Raw genomic sequence first — 19,632 nt, 5'->3', positions numbered from 1 at the left:
TAGTTTTCTGTCCCTATTTCATAATTTTTTTCCTTTACTTCCCTAAGGCTCGTCGCATTTTAAGTTCTCCTGCCACGCCTACTTTTATCCCGTTCCCTGTCTTTGTTTTCCTGACTTCTATGATTTTTTCCCTTTCCTTGGGGCTCTCATGTTTAAAATTTTCATTCTACACCTCTGTTTTAGTTTGCTGTGCTTTTTTCATAGTCTTCTTCCTTTATTTGCCTAACGCTCTTCACAATTGCCGTTGTCTTTCCATGGCTACTTTTATCCCCTTTACTGTCTTTATTTTCTAGTGTTTTCTTGTCTTTCCATAGTGCCCTCGCTTTTTCAACTTTCTTCCTACATCTCTCTTTTAGTTTGCTGACACTTTTTATTATTTTTTCCATTTCTTTCCCTTACCCCCCTTGCTTTTTACATGTTCTTTCTTTGCCTGCTTTTTTTCCTTGACTTTTATCTTAATTATTTCTTCTCTTTCCCCAATGTTGCCGCTTTTTAGATTTTCTTTCTACGTCTCTCTTTTAGTTTGCCGTCTCTTTCTTCATTTTTTTCCCTTTAATTTTCTAATCCATGTTGCTTTTTAAATTTTCTACTTTTATCCCGTTCATTGTCTTTCTTTTTAATTATTTCTTGCCTTTTCTTAGTGCTGTTGCTTTTGTAAGTTTCCTTTCTCTTTCAGTTTGCTGTTCCTATTTAATTTTTTTCTTTCTTTATTTCCCTAATAGAAAGGCAACGGTGTACAATGCTAGCAGAAGAGCAAAAAGCTTCGGGGAGCCGGGCAGGACCTGAAAGGGAGGCGGCGCAGGGGCAGGGGCAGGCAAGGAGGCAGGCAGAGGTCTGGAGAAGCATGGCAGGGATGGGCCCGGACACACGCGAGGGGACGCACGACTCACCGCAGCTCCTGGCGCCGGCAGGAGACCTTCGCTGCCCCAAAACGTCTCTCTCTGCCCTTCCTCCTCCGCGGCACTCGCCCACCCAGGAGCGGCCGGCGGGTGCCCCGGCGCTCCTCTCCCGCGAGGCTTCCCGGGCGCGCGGTGGCTCACGCCTGCGGCCCACGGAGGCGCCCGGCTCCCGGCGCCGCGTGCTGGTGTCTGCTCCGTCGGCGACGGCTGGGAGGGACCCTTCCTCCCCGCGGGGACCGGCCGTTCCGTGCTGGAGCAGCTGCCTGCGGAGGCCCCCCCGTTTCACTCCTCAGCCAGCGCCGGCAGGCAGGCGAGCCCAGGCAGCCCCCTCCCTGCCTCCAGCCCCTGGGCACTGCGGAGGCAGCCCCCTCCCTGCCTCCAGCCCCTGGGCACTGCGGAGGCAGCCCCCTCCCTGCCTCCAGCCCCTGGGCACTGCGGGGCCAGCCCCTTCCCCAGCCTCACCGGCTGCACCTGGGGCTGCCCCAGCCCATCCCCAGCCTCACCGGCTGCACCTGGGGCTGCCCCAGCCCTTCCCCAGCCTCACCGGCTGCACCTGGGGCTGCCCCAGCCCATCCCCACCTGCAGCCTTTTAAACCCTTGGCCCAGCCCCCTCCTCACCTCACGGCTCCCACCTGGGCTGCCCCAGCCCCAGCCCCTGGGGAAGAGGGGCCATCCCCCCCGCCCCTGCCCCCAGGGGCTGCAAACACCCCCCGGGGCACGGGGGAGGCAGGAAAAGTCCCTTCATGAATGCACACCAGAAATCCCGGCAGCAGCGAGCTGGCTGCGAGGCTCAGAGCCCAAAGGCAGCGGGAGACGGGGAAAAGGGAAGAGAAAGGCAGGAGGAAGGACAGAGGAACACAGAGAAGGGGTGTGGGACGGGGAGCCAGAAAACGGGATATTGGGAACAGGAGAGGGACCGGGAGCAGGTGTTGAGAGGCGCAGAGAGATTGCAGAAAACAACAGGGACGGAGAGATGGAGGAATAAATAAGAGACGGGCAGCAGGAAGGAGAAAGAGGCAGAAGGGACCAGCAGGACAAGAAGATAGAGACGAGACAAGGGACCGGGAAAAATTCTAAAGTGATACGGGAAAAGAAACATAGGCAAGAAATAAAAATACAAACAGGGAGCCGGATAAAGGTAGTCGTAGAAATAAAATTTCAAAAAGCGACAGGGTACAAGAAACACAGCCAAGAACTAACAAATAAGAACAGGGAGATAGAAAGAGGGAGATGCAGAAAGAAAGTGTAAAAAGTGACGGGGTACAGGACAGAGAGGGAAGAATTAAGAATTATAGACAGGGAGATGGATAGAGGGAGATGCAGAAAGAAAATTTTGAAAGCGACAGGACAGAAGAACCGTAGACAAGAATTAAAAAATAGGCACATGGAGCTGCATAGAGGGAGACATGGGAAGAAAATTTGAAAAGTGACAGGGTGCAAGAAACACCAGCAAGAAATTAAAATTAGGTCAGGGAGACAGAGAGAGGGAAAGGTAGCAAGAAAAATTAAAAAGCAACTGGGTTTGAGAAACATGTGCAAGAATTAAAAAGATAGGGATGGAGAGGCAGAAACAAAGTTTCAAAAGCGATGGGATACAAGAAACACAGGCAAGAATTAAAAAATAGGGACAGGGAGCTTGATAGAAGGAAACTGTGGTGTGTTGATCTTGGCTGGCTGCCGGGGGCCCACCAAGCCGCTCTATCTCCCCCTCCTCCACAAGCAGGGAGCAGAAAATACAACAAAAAGCTTGTAGGTTGAGATCAGGACAAAGAGATCACTCGCCAAGTACGGTCACAGGCAAAACACACTCAACTTGGGGAAATTAATTTATTGTCAATCAAAATCAGAGTAGGATAATGAGAAATAAGAACAAATCTAAAAAACACCTTCCCCCTGCCCCCCTCTCTTTTCCTGGGCTCATCTTCACTCCTGACTTCCCCACCTCCTCGCCCCGAGCAGCACAGGGGGACAGGGAGTGGGGGTTGCGGCCAGTTCATCACATGTCGTCTCTGCCGCTCCTTCCTCCTCACCCTCTTTTTTGCTCCAGAGTCCATATGGCCCCTATGCCGGGGAACCCCTATAGGACCTGGGGGAGCCCCTACAGAGCCCAAGAACAGAGTCTAAATAGTTCCTATAATACCCAGAGATGCCCTATAGCCCCAACAGAGCCCCAAACCAGAGTCTATATGGCCCCTAGTAGGACACAGGGGAGCCCCTCTATCCCCGAGAGAGCCCTGCAGTTCTGTATGACCCCTCTAGAAGCCGGGGGAGCCCCTATATCCCCTGTAGCGGCCAAGAACAGGATCCGTATGGCCCCTATAGAACCTGGGGGAGCCCCTGTATCTCCTATAGAGCCCCAAAACAGGGTCTGTATGTCCCCTACAGCCCCCAGAGAAGCCCTATGACCCCTATAGAGCCCAAGACCAGAGCATCTCAGTAGCTCCCAGTAGGTCCCAATGGCCCTTCCAGTAACTCCCAGTAACCCTCAGGATATCCTAGTAGCTCCCAGTAAGCCTCAGGGCATCACAGTAGCTCCCAGTAACCCCCAGTTCACACCAGTCAGGCTCCCAAGGATCACCAGGAGCTACAAGGGACCACCAGAAGCCCTCTCAGTAGCCCCCAATGGCCCTCCCAGTAAGCCTCAGGGCATCCCAGTAGCTCCCAGTAGCCCCTAGGGCACCCCAGTAGCCTCCAGAACCCCACCAGTAGCTCCCAGTAGCCCTCCCAGTGACTCCCAGTGCCCACCAGAACCCCACTGGGAGGTCCCAGACGCCCTCCCAGTAACCCCCACTGACTTCCAGCAGGCACGCAGACATCCGGGGCCCCCATAGAAGGGACCCAGGCATCCGGGCCCCACCTTTTTGTCCAACTTCTCCCGCCATTTGATGCACTTGACCTTGACGGCACGTTTGCGCAGGACATGCCCGAACATGCTAAAACCAGCCTCAAAACACCCTAGCATCCAGAAAACATGCTTCAACACTAAAACCACACCCCAACATGCTATAATCACGCCTTGACACACTAATAACACGCCAGTAGGCCTCGTGTTGTGATGTGGGGACATTGCAGGGTGATCTGGGGGCCCTGCCCCAGGATTTGGGGCATTTTAGGGCAATTCGGGGGGGGATTAGGGGTTCCCAGGGCAAATTAGAGCCATTTTGGGGCAATTTTGGGGGGATTTGGGGTCCCCGGCACAGAATTTGGGGATATTTGGGGCAATTCTGGGGGGATACGGCAGAATTTGTGGCATTTTGCGGGAATTTTGGAGGAATTTGAGGTCCCTGGGGTGCATGTAGGGGCATTTAGAGACAATTCTAGGGGGATTTGGGGCCCCCAACACAGTGTTTGGGGTATTTTGTGAATATTCTGGGAGGATTTGGGGTCCCTAGCACAGCATTTGGGGCATTCTGGGAGGATTGGGGTTCCTGGAACAGATTTTGGGGCATTTAGGTGCGATTTTGGAGGAATTTAGGGCCTCTGGGATGCACTTAGGGGCATTTTAGGGCCATTCGGGGAGGATTTGGGAGGCAATTTTGGAGGAATTCGAGGTATTTTGGGGTAATTGGTATCCCCAGGGCAAATTTGGGGCATTTTGGGGCAATTCTGGGGGGCTTTGGAGTCCCTAGGGCACATTTTGGGGTTCTTCTGGCGGGATTTGGCTTCCCTGGGCTGCAATTAGGAGCAATTCTGGGGAGATTTAGGGTCCCTGGAACAGAATCTTGGGCATTTTGGGGCACTTTTGGAGGAATTTGAGGTGATTCTGGAGAGATTTGGGGTCCCCGCACAGAATTTAGGGCATTCTGGGGCCGTTCCGAGGGGATTTCAGGTCCCCAGGGCAAATTATGGGCATTTTGGGGCAATTCTAGGAGGATTTAGGACAGCTGGAGTCAATTTTGGGGTACTTTGGGGCAATTCTGGGGGGATTTGGGATCCCTGGGATACATTTTTGAGTGATTCTAGGGGAACTTAGGGTCCCTGAAGTTCATTTTGGGGGATTTTGAGGTAATTCTGGGGGGATTTGAGGCATTTGGGGGCAATTCTGGCAGAATTTGGGGTCTCTGGATCAGAATTTTGAGCATTTGGGGACAATTCTGGGGGGATTTGGGGTCCCCAGCACAGAATTCAGCATATTTTGTGGCAATTCCAAGGGAATTTGGGGTCCCCAGGGCAAATTAGGGGCATTTTTTGGCAATTCTGGGGAGATTTAGGGACCCTGGAGTCCATTTTGGAGTATTTTGGGGCAATTCCGGGGGTATTTACGGCTCCTGGGGTGCATTTAGGAGCATTTTAGAGACATTCTCAGAGGATTTGGTGTCCCCAGACCAGAATTTCGGGCTTTATGGGGCAATTTTGGGGGGATTTGAGGCATTTTATGGCAATCCTGGGAGGATTTGGGGTCCCTGGATCAGAATTTTGGGCATTTTGGGGCGATTCTGGGGGTAATTGGTGTTCCCAGAGCAAATTAGGAACATTTGTAGGTAATTCTGAGGGGATTTGGGGTCCTCGAAGTCCATTTTGGGGCAATTCTGGGGGGATTTGGGGTCCACAGAGTAGATCTAGGGGTATTTTGTGGCAATTCTGAATGGATTTGGAGTCCCCAGGCCAGAATTTGGGGCATTTTGGGGCCATTCCAAGGGGATTTGGGACCCAGGAGGGGGGATCCAGGCATCCAGCTCCCCACTCATGCCAACCCAACGCCTCCCCAGATGCCTGGGTCCCACCTTGGCAGCCCGTCCTTGCTCCAGCGCCAGCTCCTGGGCCTTGACGCTCTCGTGTTCCTGCTCCTTCTCCCACCATTTCTTGTGCTGGTATCGGATCTCCGGGGTGGGGTCCTTCTCTGTGGGGGGAGGGGGTCAGTGGGACCCAGGCATCCAGGAGAAACCCCTGCCCCCACCCCGTCACCCCGCTGGTTCTGGGATCCCCCCGCAGAAGGGGACCCGGGCGCCCGGGGAGGGGACCCAGGCATCCAGAGAAGCCCTGTAAGGGGGGGACCCAGGAATCGGGGGAGACCCCGGCATCCGGGGCTCACGTGCGCTTCCCGCAGGCGTTTGTGCTCCTCCGTGATGTCCAGACCAGGTCCTCTCGTCCGGCGTACTGTGTGATGGCCATACGACGTGGGACTGAAACCAAGAGCTTGTGAGAGACTGGCACAGACCTTTGAAAAATGTCCCCAACTCGATCCAGCCGCGATACAGAGATGCTCATTTCACTTCATGGCTCGCTTCATCGACAAGGGCCAAATCTAAATAAAATGCAGAAGTCACAAGAACTCAGTCCTCAGGCAGCGAAGAGAAACCTCAGAAACTGTTCGGGAAACTATTCTCCTGAAACAAATGCATTTTTCATGAAGCAAAATGAGAAGATAGTATTTGCTGTGGGGACCTTTGGGCTGTCTTGCCCTTATCCTCGGAATACACGAAGAAGCGGATGCATTCACCCAACAGCATCGTCAACTTCGGGCACTGGAGTAAAAACGTTGCAGGACATTTCTAAAGGGACTCAGTGGTTTCTCTCTCTTGGAAGAGCTCAGCTCTGCAGCATAAGCAAACATTTTTGTTTCGGGTCACTATATCTGACTTATTCTTCTTCATACCTTAGGCATTGCAGCAAGCAATAATCACCATGAACAATGCCTACCCACACTCAAATTGTTAATTGCAATCATAGATGAATTTTCCAATATTGCTTCAAATAAAGTGTGAACACATTTCACATTAATCTACGAAAAATAGCTCATGAATAATTCATTCAATGATAACTCCTCCAATCAATCAGATTTAAATACATTTTACTAGTGTTGGACTAACTCTGTTCATTATCGCTGCACTGAATGCCAAAATTGCTCCAAAATCTTCTGTTACTAGCAACTAAAATTATTCTTGCACCAGAACTTCCTTCCCAAGAAAAACAAAATTCAGACTGGCTGCACAAGAATTCCCTTCCGCTATCCAAATACACATATATACACACACATAAACAAACACGTATCTCTGGGGAAGAACGGGAGGTCTCTCGACAGATTTAGGGATGCGAACTCAGTGGCAGAGAGCTGCATCCCAAACCCAGTCTCGTCCAAACCAACCCCAAGCTTTTGTACGCACACCTTCTGGTCGTGGGTTTGAGAGTTCACCCCGCGGAGCACACCTGGCAGCAGCTGGAAGGGGCAAGTGCTCCAAATCCACTTCACGTAACCGCAGCCGTGACCTCCCTGCCTCTGTCCTCCAGGAAAGCGTCCGAGACACCCGCCACGCCAGGAAAGCTGAAACCAAATTGATTATTCATTCGTCTTGCCACCAGCCCCTCCCGGATTAAATGAGAGGCTTCCATCGCATGGCAGACCTCTGCTTCACTAAATCCTGGGGTTTACTTTGCTTTTTCAGATTCATTTTGATCCTTCTTCCCCCCTCTTGTGCAAGCCTTATTGTCTTCCTTTTCAACTGCAGTTATCACTTTGCAATACGAATCCTTTCCCAAGCAGCCTAGATTTTCACCCCTTTGTACTGAACCGGATTCCTCGACATTTGATCCAGTAACTGGCTTATTTCGAACCCTTCATTTGCCACCTGTGCACACAACCCGGATCTTTCCCTACCTAAACATCTCATTACCTCTCCCTTTGTACTTCTCACCTCCTTCTCCCCAGTGCATAGAACCACCAATTCCTTTTCTGTCCAATAAGCCTTGTTCTTTTCTTGGTTTACTTCTAATCTTACTTGCTCAAAATATATCTCAAGTCTTTTTTTTCCTATTTAATTCCTGTTTAATGCTCAGGCTTTAGATGAGTACTTTGAGCTGTTGCTTTGTATGGTATAACAAAGAAAACCAGTGATAACCAGAAAGCGTACCAAAATACATAAAACAGAAGTATAAAAGATTTGTTCCAAGGGGTTGTATGCACGCAGACACTGCCGTTAAGATATACTGCCTCTCCACCGAGCTCTGACGAACCTCCGTCTGCAGCGGTACGCAAAATAGAAGGCGGCTTCCTTCCTTCTGGGCTGTAAAACCACAGGGAGAGGGAGGGGAGTTCCTAATGCCCCACGTGGAGTTAAAATTACCAGCTACTCGTAAGGGTATGTCGCGAATGAGTGGTTTAGAGGCCGCTTAAAGAATCACCGTCAAAGAAATTAGCAGAAAGTGATTTTAATAGAGATTTATAAAGGTGCGACCTAACAGAATTCAATGGCAAGGTTCACCCTATTACTTATTACATGGGTGAAACATATAAAGGAAAATCATCTAAGGGTTTGTATTTCAGGGACTATATGTGTTTGGCAGCAGTCTAGGTTTCATTCACAATTTAGCAACGCTTAATTATCAACTAATCATTAACAAACTTTAGTAACGCTTAATCATTAACTAATTCAATATTTGCAAAATGAGTTAGTGAGTCTACTACAATCACAACTTAATTACAGATTATACTTACTATCAGTTCACACACACAGAGAAACATATATATATATATATAAAAATATACAGAAGGTACCTGTTAGAAGTTCCCCTCGATGTCAGTGAAGAAATATTCACGTCGAATGTCTAGGCGTTCCCTCTCCACGGGCGAAGGGTTGAGCTTCGAAAGGGACTCACCCAGGACCCAGTGGTCCTCCGAATATCGCAGACTCGAGAGGTCGCGAGCTCTGAGAGGCTCCCACTCCGAGGGAGATGCTGGGTGCAGCCACTGCGGTCCAGGAGAGCTCCAAGGGCCTCACTTAGGACCACCCTTTATAGGTTCGTGAGATGGTTGGCTTTAGTCCTCCGTACATTTCCATCCTGGCCGCAGCCCCAGGCGGTAATTACTAAAAATTCTCCAGGTTTCGGTGTTGTTCCACTGGACCCTGGGCCAGGCAGCGGGAGGACGTTCCCAGCGTTTCTGATACGGTCAAGGAGCGCTCAACCGCCAGACTCAGTGCACCAAGGCCGAGGTTTCATGGACATTTCTGAGATCAACAGGCGGCCCAGACCAACCAGCGGCCCAGGGAAGAAAGGGGGGGTGTGAATGCACCACCACAATCCACCCCGTGACTAAAGTCAATCCGTCTTGATCACAGAGCGGCGGTGTGGTGGCCTCTTCCTCTGTGCCTATAAAGAGATCAATGCCATATTCCAGTTGTAACTTGAGGAAATTTTTGGTTGGTATACTTAATATACTTAACTATTAAGGTTTTATTAAGTACAATTAAGCAATGTTATATATGCGAGGAGGTTTTGGTATTAGTGCCATTTGTTTAATTATTTTCCACACTTTAACACATAGAATAATGTTCAACAATAAGCATAGCACAACAGAAACTAATAAAATTGTCATGGGATGTAAAACCCAATTCAAAGTTCCTGTTGCTGTTGGTGACCATCCAAATAAAACATCCCACCAGTGATGTTCTCCATCCTTCTTCACCTTTTCTAGGACATGATGTATCCTCTCTGCATCATGATGGAACGTAATCAGAGTTCTTTGTCCGCTGTTTCGAATCCGGTTTAGCAATTGACTCAGGTCATCATCTTGTAACAGTTTTCGTACTAACGTAAGATCCATTCCAATGGGGGTAGGCAGTAGATCTTGATAAGATGCATGGCTTGACTGTAGCAACTGATGGGTTGTAACAGGAGCTGAATAGTTGAAGTCGCATCCCACAATCTTAGTAAAATTACAAACACAGATATTTGAGCGGTTAGATGTTTCCACAGTGATGTTGTCTGTAAATATAGAATCACAAAGAGTTCTCATGCAAACACACCCATTTCCAACATATATAAGTACAGTTTCGGGGGTTTCATCAGGATGTATTTCAAAACGACAAACATTTTGTTCAGTGTCAAGACCGTCAAATGTCTTGAGTTTTGATGGTATTGCTTTCACAAATAAATCCCTGTTGTTCTCGCACAACACATGCATCAACATCAATAGTTTGCCATTTATTCCCATTTTTTTGGGCCCATACTCTATGTTCTAAGGGTAGAGGACCCTTCCATTGTGATTCAATCCCAGCGCAATGATTGGGTATATGATATATACCGAAGCACTGCGTATTGTCGAAACAAAAGCTGTGACTTTGCTGTCAGTGGAGTCGTAAGTAAAATTGACTAGATGCCACCAAGATTGAAATTCTTTTTCAAATTTAGTTGCATTATCCCAAACTACCTTTCGGATTTCAGCAGGCAAGGTGCCCTCATCACCTTCCCTTATAATAGCTGCCACGGTAGACTGTATCCATAATTGAGCCTGGATGCAGCTAAGAGCTAGAGAAATATTATTTTGAATTCTGCCAAATGCGTTTGTGATTAGTCGGTGGTCCTTTTCATTAATTCTTTCCCATGTAGGCAATATATTAGCCAAAAGCCACTAGCTCGTTCCTAATGCTGTCAAAGAAGATCGTAATGGGTGTTCTAATTTAAGTAAATCACTTGTTGCCGAATTTATTTTGTTTGCTAAAGCTTCAGCATCCATGCTGTTCAATATTCCTAGTCCCGTTCCCAGGATGCCAGTCACATCTCTCCTCGATCGTTTTGGAGAGGTGAGGGTTCGCCCATGCACCCACGCTAACCACCCTGTAAAAGACGTATTCAGGAATGGTGAGCAAGCAGATTTAATTGTAGAGATATCAACTTGATAGCTCCACTCGTTTGAGAGACCACGATGGATTACATAGCACCTGCTGTTGTCCTATGTTCTTGATTATGTAGGGACCAATGCTATAAACGTGAGGAGACGGTTTGATAGGAGGCTGAGTTGGTGAATGTGGTTGTGCGGTATCAATCCTGAATTGAAAACCTAAGCTGGAATGAGAGTCAGGGTTTGTCCAAAGACACATTACGAGTACTGAATGGGATATAGTAAAAGTATACCAGCGTTCGTGTTTAAAAGGACAGGTATGTATGTTGTCTTTTCCTCCAAGGTTGTTTACAACAATGTGTAAGGTTGCTGTCATACATTTAGTATGACTTTCAATTCAGCATCCTATCGAAATGGTGTCTCCTTTGGTTCCCTTTAAGGATGGAATTCGTTGATTTTCATTTTCGTCTTTAATAATCCATTCCTGCCTATGAAAGGTGATGTTATTGTGTAGTGCTGTTGCAGACAGATTTAAATTAGATGTAGGTATGTTAAAAAGTATGTATGCATCAACCCACGGTCACCCCGTCGTACACAAATTCCAAATTTTTCGTTCACTAATCATAAAATCAAACAATAGTTCTACACCACGATTACTCCAAAAGCAAAATGCGAGTACAGGTTGTGTAAAAGTGAAATTGTACCAACAATCTGGTTCTGGTGTCTTACAGCAAGAGTTCTCATTGGTTTTAGGTTTAGAGAAATTGGTGTAGTATATTTTAATTTTAGTGGATTTTCTGTGGGTAGATCCATTGATGACACGGCACCCTGTTTTTATTTCTTCCCCTGGTGTGGCTTGAAGTGATAGAATTTGATGAATGTTATTGTTATTGTGAGATATCTTAATTTCCTTCTGGTGCAGTGTCTCCCATCTCCATTCACCTTTTGGATATGCCTCGTTCCCACGTATAACTAAAAGAGCAGGGTTCAGGTTTGTCTCGTCTGTTGGTAGGGGTCCCAGACTTCCAGTGGAATTTAGTAGTGCGTGGTCCCAGGGATCTTGTGTCTGAACTAAAAGGATTATACTTATCTCGACTAAAAGGAAAAATAACGTCGGGTTGGGGAGATGCTGCTGCTGCCGCCATCGGTATAGGTTCACCTTCTCCTGTTAAAAAAAAAAGAAGGAAGACGTTTCGGTGGGGAAGGCCGAAGGGGTTACCCCTTTTAGAAAGAAGGAAAAATCCATCTGGTACTGATTCTGTGTTTTGCACCACTGCTATCAGTAGCTTCCCAAGCCAGCGGGCCACGGGGTTTAGTTAGAGTCATCGGCACGGTTCCAATTTGTGGTAAATTTACCACAAGGGGTTGTCCTGGCTGTAATGTTAGCGGACATTTTCTTTCATCAGTAGGGGGGTATTAGATTTAGCTTTTACAAAGAATGCTCAGCTCACAGGGCTTCCAGTGGGTCCATATCGATTGTTTAATTGATGGAGCACTTCGGAAAGTCGTGTATCCCACCCGACTTCGTGTGGCTTAAGGCTCTGTTTTAATAATCCATTAGCTCGTTCTATCATCCCATTCGATTGGGGGTAGCAGGGGGTGTGGAATACCCATCGAATTTCTTCCTGTTTTGCCCATTCTTCCCTATTCGTGAAATGTGAGCCGTTATCACTTTGGATAGCATCAGGAGTCGGTAGACTAGAGAACCAAGAAGATAGTCCTCGTGCTGTGTTTCTCCCATCAGCTTTTCGGCATTTAGTTGCCATAAGCAAGCCGGAGACCACTTCTACCCCCGTGAGGATATATCGATATCCTGCAGAAGATTTTAGTGGCCCAATGTAATCCATTTGCCATGTGGACCACAGAGTCTTTCCCTGACTGATAGGTAAGGGGGGTGCTTTACCAGGGTGATTAGTTTGTAGTTTTAATCTACATTGAGGACATTCTGTAAGAGTAATTTCACCGGTTTTCCTGTCTAGGGGCCAACCCTTACTTTGTGCAGCAAAATAAAGTGCTTCTTTACCTGTATGACCTGATTTTTGATGTAGCCATTCTCCCAATCGATACCATTCAGAATTTAAGGAATTTCCTATTTTTATTTTTCTAATTTTTGCCAATTTATCTACCTTTTGATTCCAATTTGTGGCTGGTTTATTATTTTTGGCATGAGCTTTCACCCATCCCATCTTGAATGGAGTGTTTCTGGCTATTTTAAGTAATAGTTGCCAATCTCGAGATCTCCAAACTGGAGATCTATTTACTTCCCAGTTCAGGACTTCCCACTGACAAAGCCACTGTGTGTGGGCACCTGCCCACACGGCATAGGAGTCGACATAGATAACTTTGGCTCCGTTTTGTGTTGCTAGAACAACTGCCCTTAGTTCTCCTACCTGTGCACTACCTTCGCCTCCTTCTATGATTTGTTTGCCAGTGTTGATGTTCAATGCAGCAGCCTTGTATTGCCATCTGCCATTTATTCTCCTTGCTGAGGCATCGGTAAACCAAGTATCTTCTGACGGTGTTCCCTCGGTAAAGAGAGGTGCATTTAAAATAGGTGAGGGTTTAAAAGCTTGTTGTAATGCTAATGGGTCTGCATTTACAGGCATCTGTAATTTAGAGAGTTTAGTGTGCCCTTCAGTTAATCTCATTTCTTCTGCAATTCCTGTCAAATAAGCATACCATTTCCTAATTGTGGGCTTTTGTGCAATTCCTTCGGGGGGGGCAGTCCCCTTCAGAACTGCTTCTAGAAAATTAAATGGACCTCTGGTTTGTACAGGTTGTTCCTGGTGTATTGTCTCAGCTTGTTTCACTGCTCGGACTAAAGTCCCTTTTCCCACTCGGAATATCTCTGTTCTGTCTCTTTAAGTACAGTCAAACTGAACATCAAAGGTCTTTTTGGTCCGTCAGGGCCAGTTTGGAACAGGTTACAATAAGTACCGTGTTCAGCAAAGCCCCATTCTGCTATAATAGGGTTGTGGGGGTGCACTGGTCCCAATGATTGATATGCTTTTAATTCCTGAATTAGAGTTTTGACTGCCTCTTCATGTTCTGAATTCCATTCCCATGGTTTTCCTTTTCATAAAAGTGAATATAGTGGGCGAGCAATAATAGAAAATCCAGGTACATGTTTCCTCCAACATCCTAAAGTACCCATAAGCTGTTGTAATCCTTTCTCAGATTGGGGCACCTGCCATTGTTCTGTTTTACTTCGGGTGTCTGGTGGAATTGTTGCACTACCTGCAATCCACCAAGGACCTAAAAATTTTACCTCTGTACTTGGTCCCTGACATTTCTCAGGGGGGATTTCAATTTCTGCTTTATGTAGCGCTTGCCGCACTGCAGTTGCTGCTTCCCCCACCTCTTCAGAGGAATCTCCTCCAATTAGGATATCATCTATGTATTGGTACAGTTTCACATTCTGGGGAAGCGAGGCGGTTTGTAAAAGCTCAGCAAGCGCAGCGTGAGCGATTGTGGGTGAATGTTTATACCCCTGAGGGAGTCTGTTAAAGGTGTATTGTATGCCATCCCAGGTAAAAGCAAACTTCTCTTTATCTTTTTCCTGTAAAGGGACCATAAAGAACATACCCTTTACATCTAACGCTGCCATCCATGGGTGTGCGGCTGCTTGTAATGCGGCTGTTAAAGTTGCAATATTGGGTACTGCAGCCGTTAGCGGAGCTGTGTTGGCATTTAAGCGCCGATAATCAATTGTTAATCGCCACCTCCCGTCTGCTTTTCGCACTGGCCAAGCTGGTGAATTATATGGGGAGTGGGTTCTGGAAAGAATATGCCATTTTTCCAGATCTGCTATGACTTCAGAGATTCCAGCTCGTGCCGCAGCAGAAATTGGATACTGCAAGACATTGGTGATTTTTGAATCAGGGAGTGCAGGAGCTGCACGGACTACGCGCACTGTCATTTCCCGATTTTTATCAGGGTTTGGGTCGACATTTGAACCGAAGGACCACACGCTGCCGTCCGGCAGACACCAGGTTCGACCGTTCAAAACATCGAAACCTAAAATATTTTCATTGTGATCTTTAATTGCAAAGCGAGCAGATGATACACGCTTCTCACCCGGGAGCCATAAATTAACTTTTGCAGTTGGCACATAACACTTGCTCCGTTCACTCCAGTGATTTTAACTCTTTGCCGTCCAGGTCGTACACCCAGCTTCTCGGCATCTTGCTGTGTTAATATTGAGATTTGTGCTCCCATATCTATTAAAAATTTTACTAATTGTTGTCAAGGACCAACTGGAATTAAAATATATTTTGCTTTAATGATGGGTCTAGCCTCATATTCAGAGGAATCTGAGGGGAACAAGGGGTCATCATTGCCCTCATCACAGTCATCAGGATCACCACAAATATCACCATCCCATTCCTCAGGGGACACAATTAATTTCCTAATCTGTACAATGCCAGGGGGATTGGGAGCCCGCATAAGCATCATCTCGATCTTTTCTTCCAACTTGTGTGATTTCTCCTTTTCTTCCTGTAACTGTTTTTGCAGCTGCTCGATTTTCAAGGACAGCATTAATTCAGCTTCCTTTCTGCCTTCTATTTCTTCTTTCAGGTCCTGCTCCCTTCTATTGTTATTCTTTCTGTATTGATAAGCAGCTTCCAAACAGGTGCCTAACATTTTGCAAATAATTCCTTTTCCATTTTTTATACAGCCCCTAGCTACTTCTAGTTGTTTTTCCACAGCTTCCCAATCATGCCAATTATTACGAGCCTATTCTTCTGAGAATATAAGACTTGGATTTATTCCATGTTTTTGTAAGTAATCAGTGATGCTACTTGCCATCCTGCCGACTACGCCGATTTGTCGCGAATGAGTGGTTTAGAGGCCGCTTAAAGAATCACCGTCAAAGAAATTAGCAGAAAGTGATTTTAATAGAGATTTATAAAGGTGCGACCTAATAGAATTCGATGGCAAGGTTCACCCTATTACTTATTACATGGGTGAAACATATAAAGGAAAATCATCTAAGGGTTTGTATTTCAGGGACTATATGTGTTTGGCAGCAGTCTAGGTTTCATTCACAATTTAGCAACGCTTAATTATCAACTAATCATTAACAAACTTTAGTAACGCTTAATCATTAACTAATTCAATATTTGCAAAGTGAGTTAGTGAGTCTACTACAATCACAACTTAATTACAGATTATGCTTACTATCAGTTCACACACACAGAGAAACATATATATATATATATAAAAATATACAGAAGGTACCTGTTAGAAGTTCCCCTCGATGTCAGTGAAGAAATATTCACGTCGAATGTCTAGGCGTTCCCTCTCCACGGGCGAAGGGTTGAGCTTCGAAAGGGACTCACCCAGGACCCAGTGGTCCTCCGAATATCGCAGACTCGAGAGGTCGCGAGCTCTGAGAGGCTCCCACCAGCGGGAGATGCTGGGTGCAGCCGCTGCGGTCCAGGAGAGCTCCAAGGGCCTCACTTAGGACCACCCTTTATAGGTTCGCGAGATGGTTGGCTTTAGTCCTCCGTACATTTCCATCCTGGCCGCAGCCCCAGGCGGTAATTACTAAAAATTCTCCAGGTTTCGGTGTTGTTCCACTGGACCCTGGGCCAGGCAGCGGGAGGACGTTCCCAGCGTTTCTGATACGGTCAAGGAGCGCTCAACCGCCAGACTCAGTGCACCAAGGCCGAGGTTTCATGGACATTTCTGTCCAGCGGCCCAGGGAAGAAAGGGGGGGTGTGAACGCACCACCACAGGGCAGAACCATTTTTACTGCACAACCAACCACGGCTGGATTGGACGCCAGCATCACCCGACGCAGACAGCCTGCATCCTGCCACAGCCCAGATCGTTAAACTCCAAACACAACTTGACGTTCCTTTGGACTTCACCGATTTTTCCCCAGGGCATAGCCCCCCCCAGTCCCACTCCCCAGCGCACACAGCCCCCCCCCAGCACCACTGCCCGCCCCCCCCCGAGGCACACAGCCCCCCCCAGCCCCACTCCACTGCCCCCCCGGGGCACACAGCCCCCCCCAGCCGCACTCCCCGACCCCCCCGGGGCTCACAGCCCCCCCAGCCCCACTCCCCGGCCCCCCCGGGGCACGCAGCCCCGCTCCCCGGCCCCCCCGGGGCACGCAGCCCCGCTCCCCGGCCCCCCCGGGGCACGCAGCCCCGCTCCCCGGCCCCCCCGGGGCACGCAGCCCCCCCGGGGCCCCCCCGGGGCACGCAGCCCCCCCGGGGCCCCCCCGGGGCACGCAGCCCCCCCGGGGCCCCCCCGGGGCACGCAGCCCCCCCGGGGCCCCCCCGGGGCACGCAGCCCCCCCGGGGCCCCCCCGGGGCACGCAGCCCCCCCGGGGCCCCGCTCCCCGGCCCCCCCGGGGCACGCAGCCCCGCTCCCCGGCCCGGATCCCCGGCCCCGCCGGGGCACACAGCCCCCCCGCAGCCCCGCTCCCCGACCCCCCCCGGGCACGCAGCCCCCCCCCCAGCCCCACTCCCTGCACACCCCGGGGCACGCAGCCCCCCCCCCAGCCCCGCTCCCCGGCCCCCCCGGGGCACGCAGCCCCCCCCCCAGCCCCGCTCCTCGGCCCCGCCGGGGCACGCAGCCCCCCCCCTCCCAGCTCCGCTCCCCGGCCCCGCCGGGGCACGCAGCCCCCCCCCCCAGCCCCGCTCCCCGGCCCCGCCGGGGCACGCAGCACCCCCCCAGCCCCGTTCCCCGGCCCCGCCGGGGCACGCAGCCCCCCCCCAGCCCCGCTCCCCGGCCCCTCCCGGGGGTCCGCGGCTCCCCCAGCCCCACTCCCCAGAGGCTCACAGCCCCTCCCCGGCCGGGAGCCCCCCAGTCCCGCGGCCCCTCAGACTCACGCTGCTCCGACCCCGCCGCCGCCGCCGCGTGGTACAAGCTCCGCCGCGCGCCCCGTTGAAACATCCTCCGCAGCCAATCAGCGCGCGGCTCCACGGGGCTGCCCGCGCGGGGCACGCCGGGAGTTGTAGTCCCCGCCACGGCGGTGCGCATGCGCACGGCGCCTCGTGCAGCGGAGGTGCCTGTGCAGGGACCCCCGTGCAACGGTGGTGATTGTGCAGGGACCCTGGTGCAGCTGAGGGTCGGTGTGTGCAGACCCCCGTGCAACGGGGGGGGCAGTGCACGAGGACCCTTGTGCAATTAGTTGACGTGCAGGGACCGCCGTGCAATGGGGTCAGTGCATAGGGACCCCCGTGCAATGGTCGCGATTGTGCAGGGACCCTCATGCAACGGCGCGCGGGGGCACGGGGACCCCTGCGCGATGGTGGTGGTCGTGCAGGATCCGGGCTGCAGTACCGCGCTTTGGTCGCCGGGTGGCAGCAGCGAGCGCGGCAAAGCGCCGCCACTGCGCATGCGCGGATCCCCACCGGCAGTACCCAGTTTTGGTCACCGGGTGGCAGCAGCGAGCACCCCAAAGCGCCACCACCGCGCATGCGCGGCTCCCGGGCTGCAGTACCGCATTCTGGTCGGCAGGTGGCAGCAGCGAGAGCCCCACAGCGCCGCCACTGCGCATGCGCGGATCCCGGGCTGCAGTACCGGATTCTGGTCGGCAGGTGGCAGCAGCGAGCAGCCCAAAGCGCGGCCACCGCGCATGCGCGGCTCCCGGGCTGCAGTACCGAATTTTGATCGCCGGGTGGCAGCAGAGAGCGCCCCAATGCACCGCTACTGCGCATGCGCGGCTCCCAGGCTGCAGTACCGGATTCTGGTCAGCAGGGGGCACCAGCGAGCGCTCCACAGCGCCACCACCGCGCATGCGCGGCTCCCGGGCTGCAGTACCGCATTCTGGTCAGCAGGGGGCAGCAGCGAGCGCCCCACAGCGCCGCCACCGCGCATGCGCGGCTCCCGGGCTGCAGTACCGGATTCTGGTCAGCAGGTGGCAGCAGAGAGCGCCCCACAGCGCCGCCACCGCGCATGCGCGGCTCCCGGGCTGCAGTACCGGATTCTGGTCAGCAGGTGGCAGCAGAGAGCGCCCCACAGCGCCGCCACCGCGCATGCGCGGCTCCCAGGCTGCAGTACCGCATTCTGGTCAGCAGGGGGCAGCAGCGAGCGCTCCACAGCGCCACCAGCGCGCATGCGCGGCTCCCGGGCTGCAGTACCGAATTTTGGTCAGCAGGGGGCAGCAGCGAGAGCCCCACAGCGCCGCCACTGCGCATGCGCGGATCCCGGGCTGCAGTACCGGATTCTGGTCGGCAGGTGGCAGCAGCGAGAGCCCCACAGCGCCGCCACTGCGCATGCGCGGATCCCGGGCTGCAGTACCGGATTCTGGTCGGCAGGTGGCAGCAGCGAGCAGCCCAAAGCGCGGCCACTGCGCATGCGCCCCTCCCCACCTGCAGTACCCAGTTTTGGTCACCGGGTGGCAGCAGCGAGCACCCCAAGTCGCTGCCACTGCGCATGCGCGGCTCCCGGGCTGCAGCACCCCACTCCGGTCGGCAGGGGGCGCACCCCTGGGTGCTATGGGGGGTCCAAGGGCGCTACGGGAGTCCCTGGGGTGCTGCGGGGGTCCCAGGGTTGCTGCGGGGGTCCCAGGGTGCTATGGGTGTCCTGGGGATGCTATGGGGTCCTCAGGGTCACTATGGGTGTCTAAGAGGTGCTTCGGGGTCCTAAGGGTGCTGCGGGCATCCCGGGGTGCGACGGGTCTCCCGCTCGGCGCCCGAGCTGCAGTACCCAGCTTTGGTCACCGGGTGGCAGCAGCGAGTGCGGCAGAGAGCGCAGCGGGGGCGCCACCGCGCATGCGCGGCTCCCGGGCTGCAGTACCGAATTTTGATCGCCGGGTGGCAGCAGCGAGCGCCCAATGCACCGCTACTGCGCATGCGCGGCTCCCGGGCTGCAGCACCGAATTCTGGTCAGCAGGGGGCACCAGCGAGCGCTCCACAGCGCCACCACCGCGCATGCGCGGCTCCCAGGCTGCAGTACCGGATTCTGGTCAGCAGGGGGCAGCAGCGAGCGCCCCAGAGCACCGCCACCGCGCATGCGCGGCTCCCGGGCTGCAGTACCGCATTCTGGTCAGCAGGTGGCAGTAGCGAGCGCCCCACAGCGCCGCCAGTGCGCATGCGCGGCTCCCAGGCTGCAGTACCGAATTTTGGTCGCATGGTGGCAGCAGCGAGCACCCCAAAGCACAACCACTGCGCATGCGCGGCTCCCGGGCTGCAGTACCGAATTTTCGTCGCCTGGTGG

General features: G+C 51.9%; 1 protein-coding gene and 1 long non-coding RNA gene across 4 annotated transcripts; both read right to left on the bottom strand.

The window, feature by feature from the left end:
- Positions 1-2,712: 2,712 nt before the first annotated feature.
- On the bottom strand, positions 2,713-8,574 carry LOC142074416 (uncharacterized). Of its 3 annotated transcripts, none has more exons than XR_012670605.1 (5): positions 8,392-8,574; positions 7,047-7,161; positions 5,932-6,144; positions 3,757-5,739; positions 2,713-2,997 (listed from the first exon to the last, which is right to left on the bottom strand). It is a non-coding gene; the product is annotated as an uncharacterized LOC142074416 (long non-coding RNA). The 3 variants fall into 3 exon arrangements; XR_012670606.1 differs by having other exon boundaries at positions 5,624-5,739; XR_012670604.1 differs by lacking the exon at positions 2,713-2,997 and having other exon boundaries at positions 3,258-5,739.
- Positions 8,575-9,008: 434 nt separating this feature from the next.
- LOC142074382 (uncharacterized) lies at positions 9,009-18,211 on the bottom strand. Its single transcript, XM_075134980.1, has 4 exons — positions 18,155-18,211; positions 13,724-14,014; positions 11,398-11,620; positions 9,009-9,599 (listed from the first exon to the last, which is right to left on the bottom strand). Exons 1-4 carry the CDS (start codon positions 18,209-18,211, stop codon positions 9,082-9,084), a joined length of 1,089 nt encoding a protein of 362 aa, XP_074991081.1. The 3' UTR covers positions 9,009-9,081.
- Positions 18,212-19,632: the final 1,421 nt, after the last annotated feature.

This window comes from Calonectris borealis, chromosome 35, assembly GCF_964195595.1.
Source record: "Calonectris borealis chromosome 35, bCalBor7.hap1.2, whole genome shotgun sequence".
Classification (NCBI taxonomy): Eukaryota; Metazoa; Chordata; class Aves; order Procellariiformes; family Procellariidae; genus Calonectris; species Calonectris borealis.
Note: the sequence above shows the minus strand (reverse complement) of the source record. Positions and strands in the feature narration are given on the sequence as shown.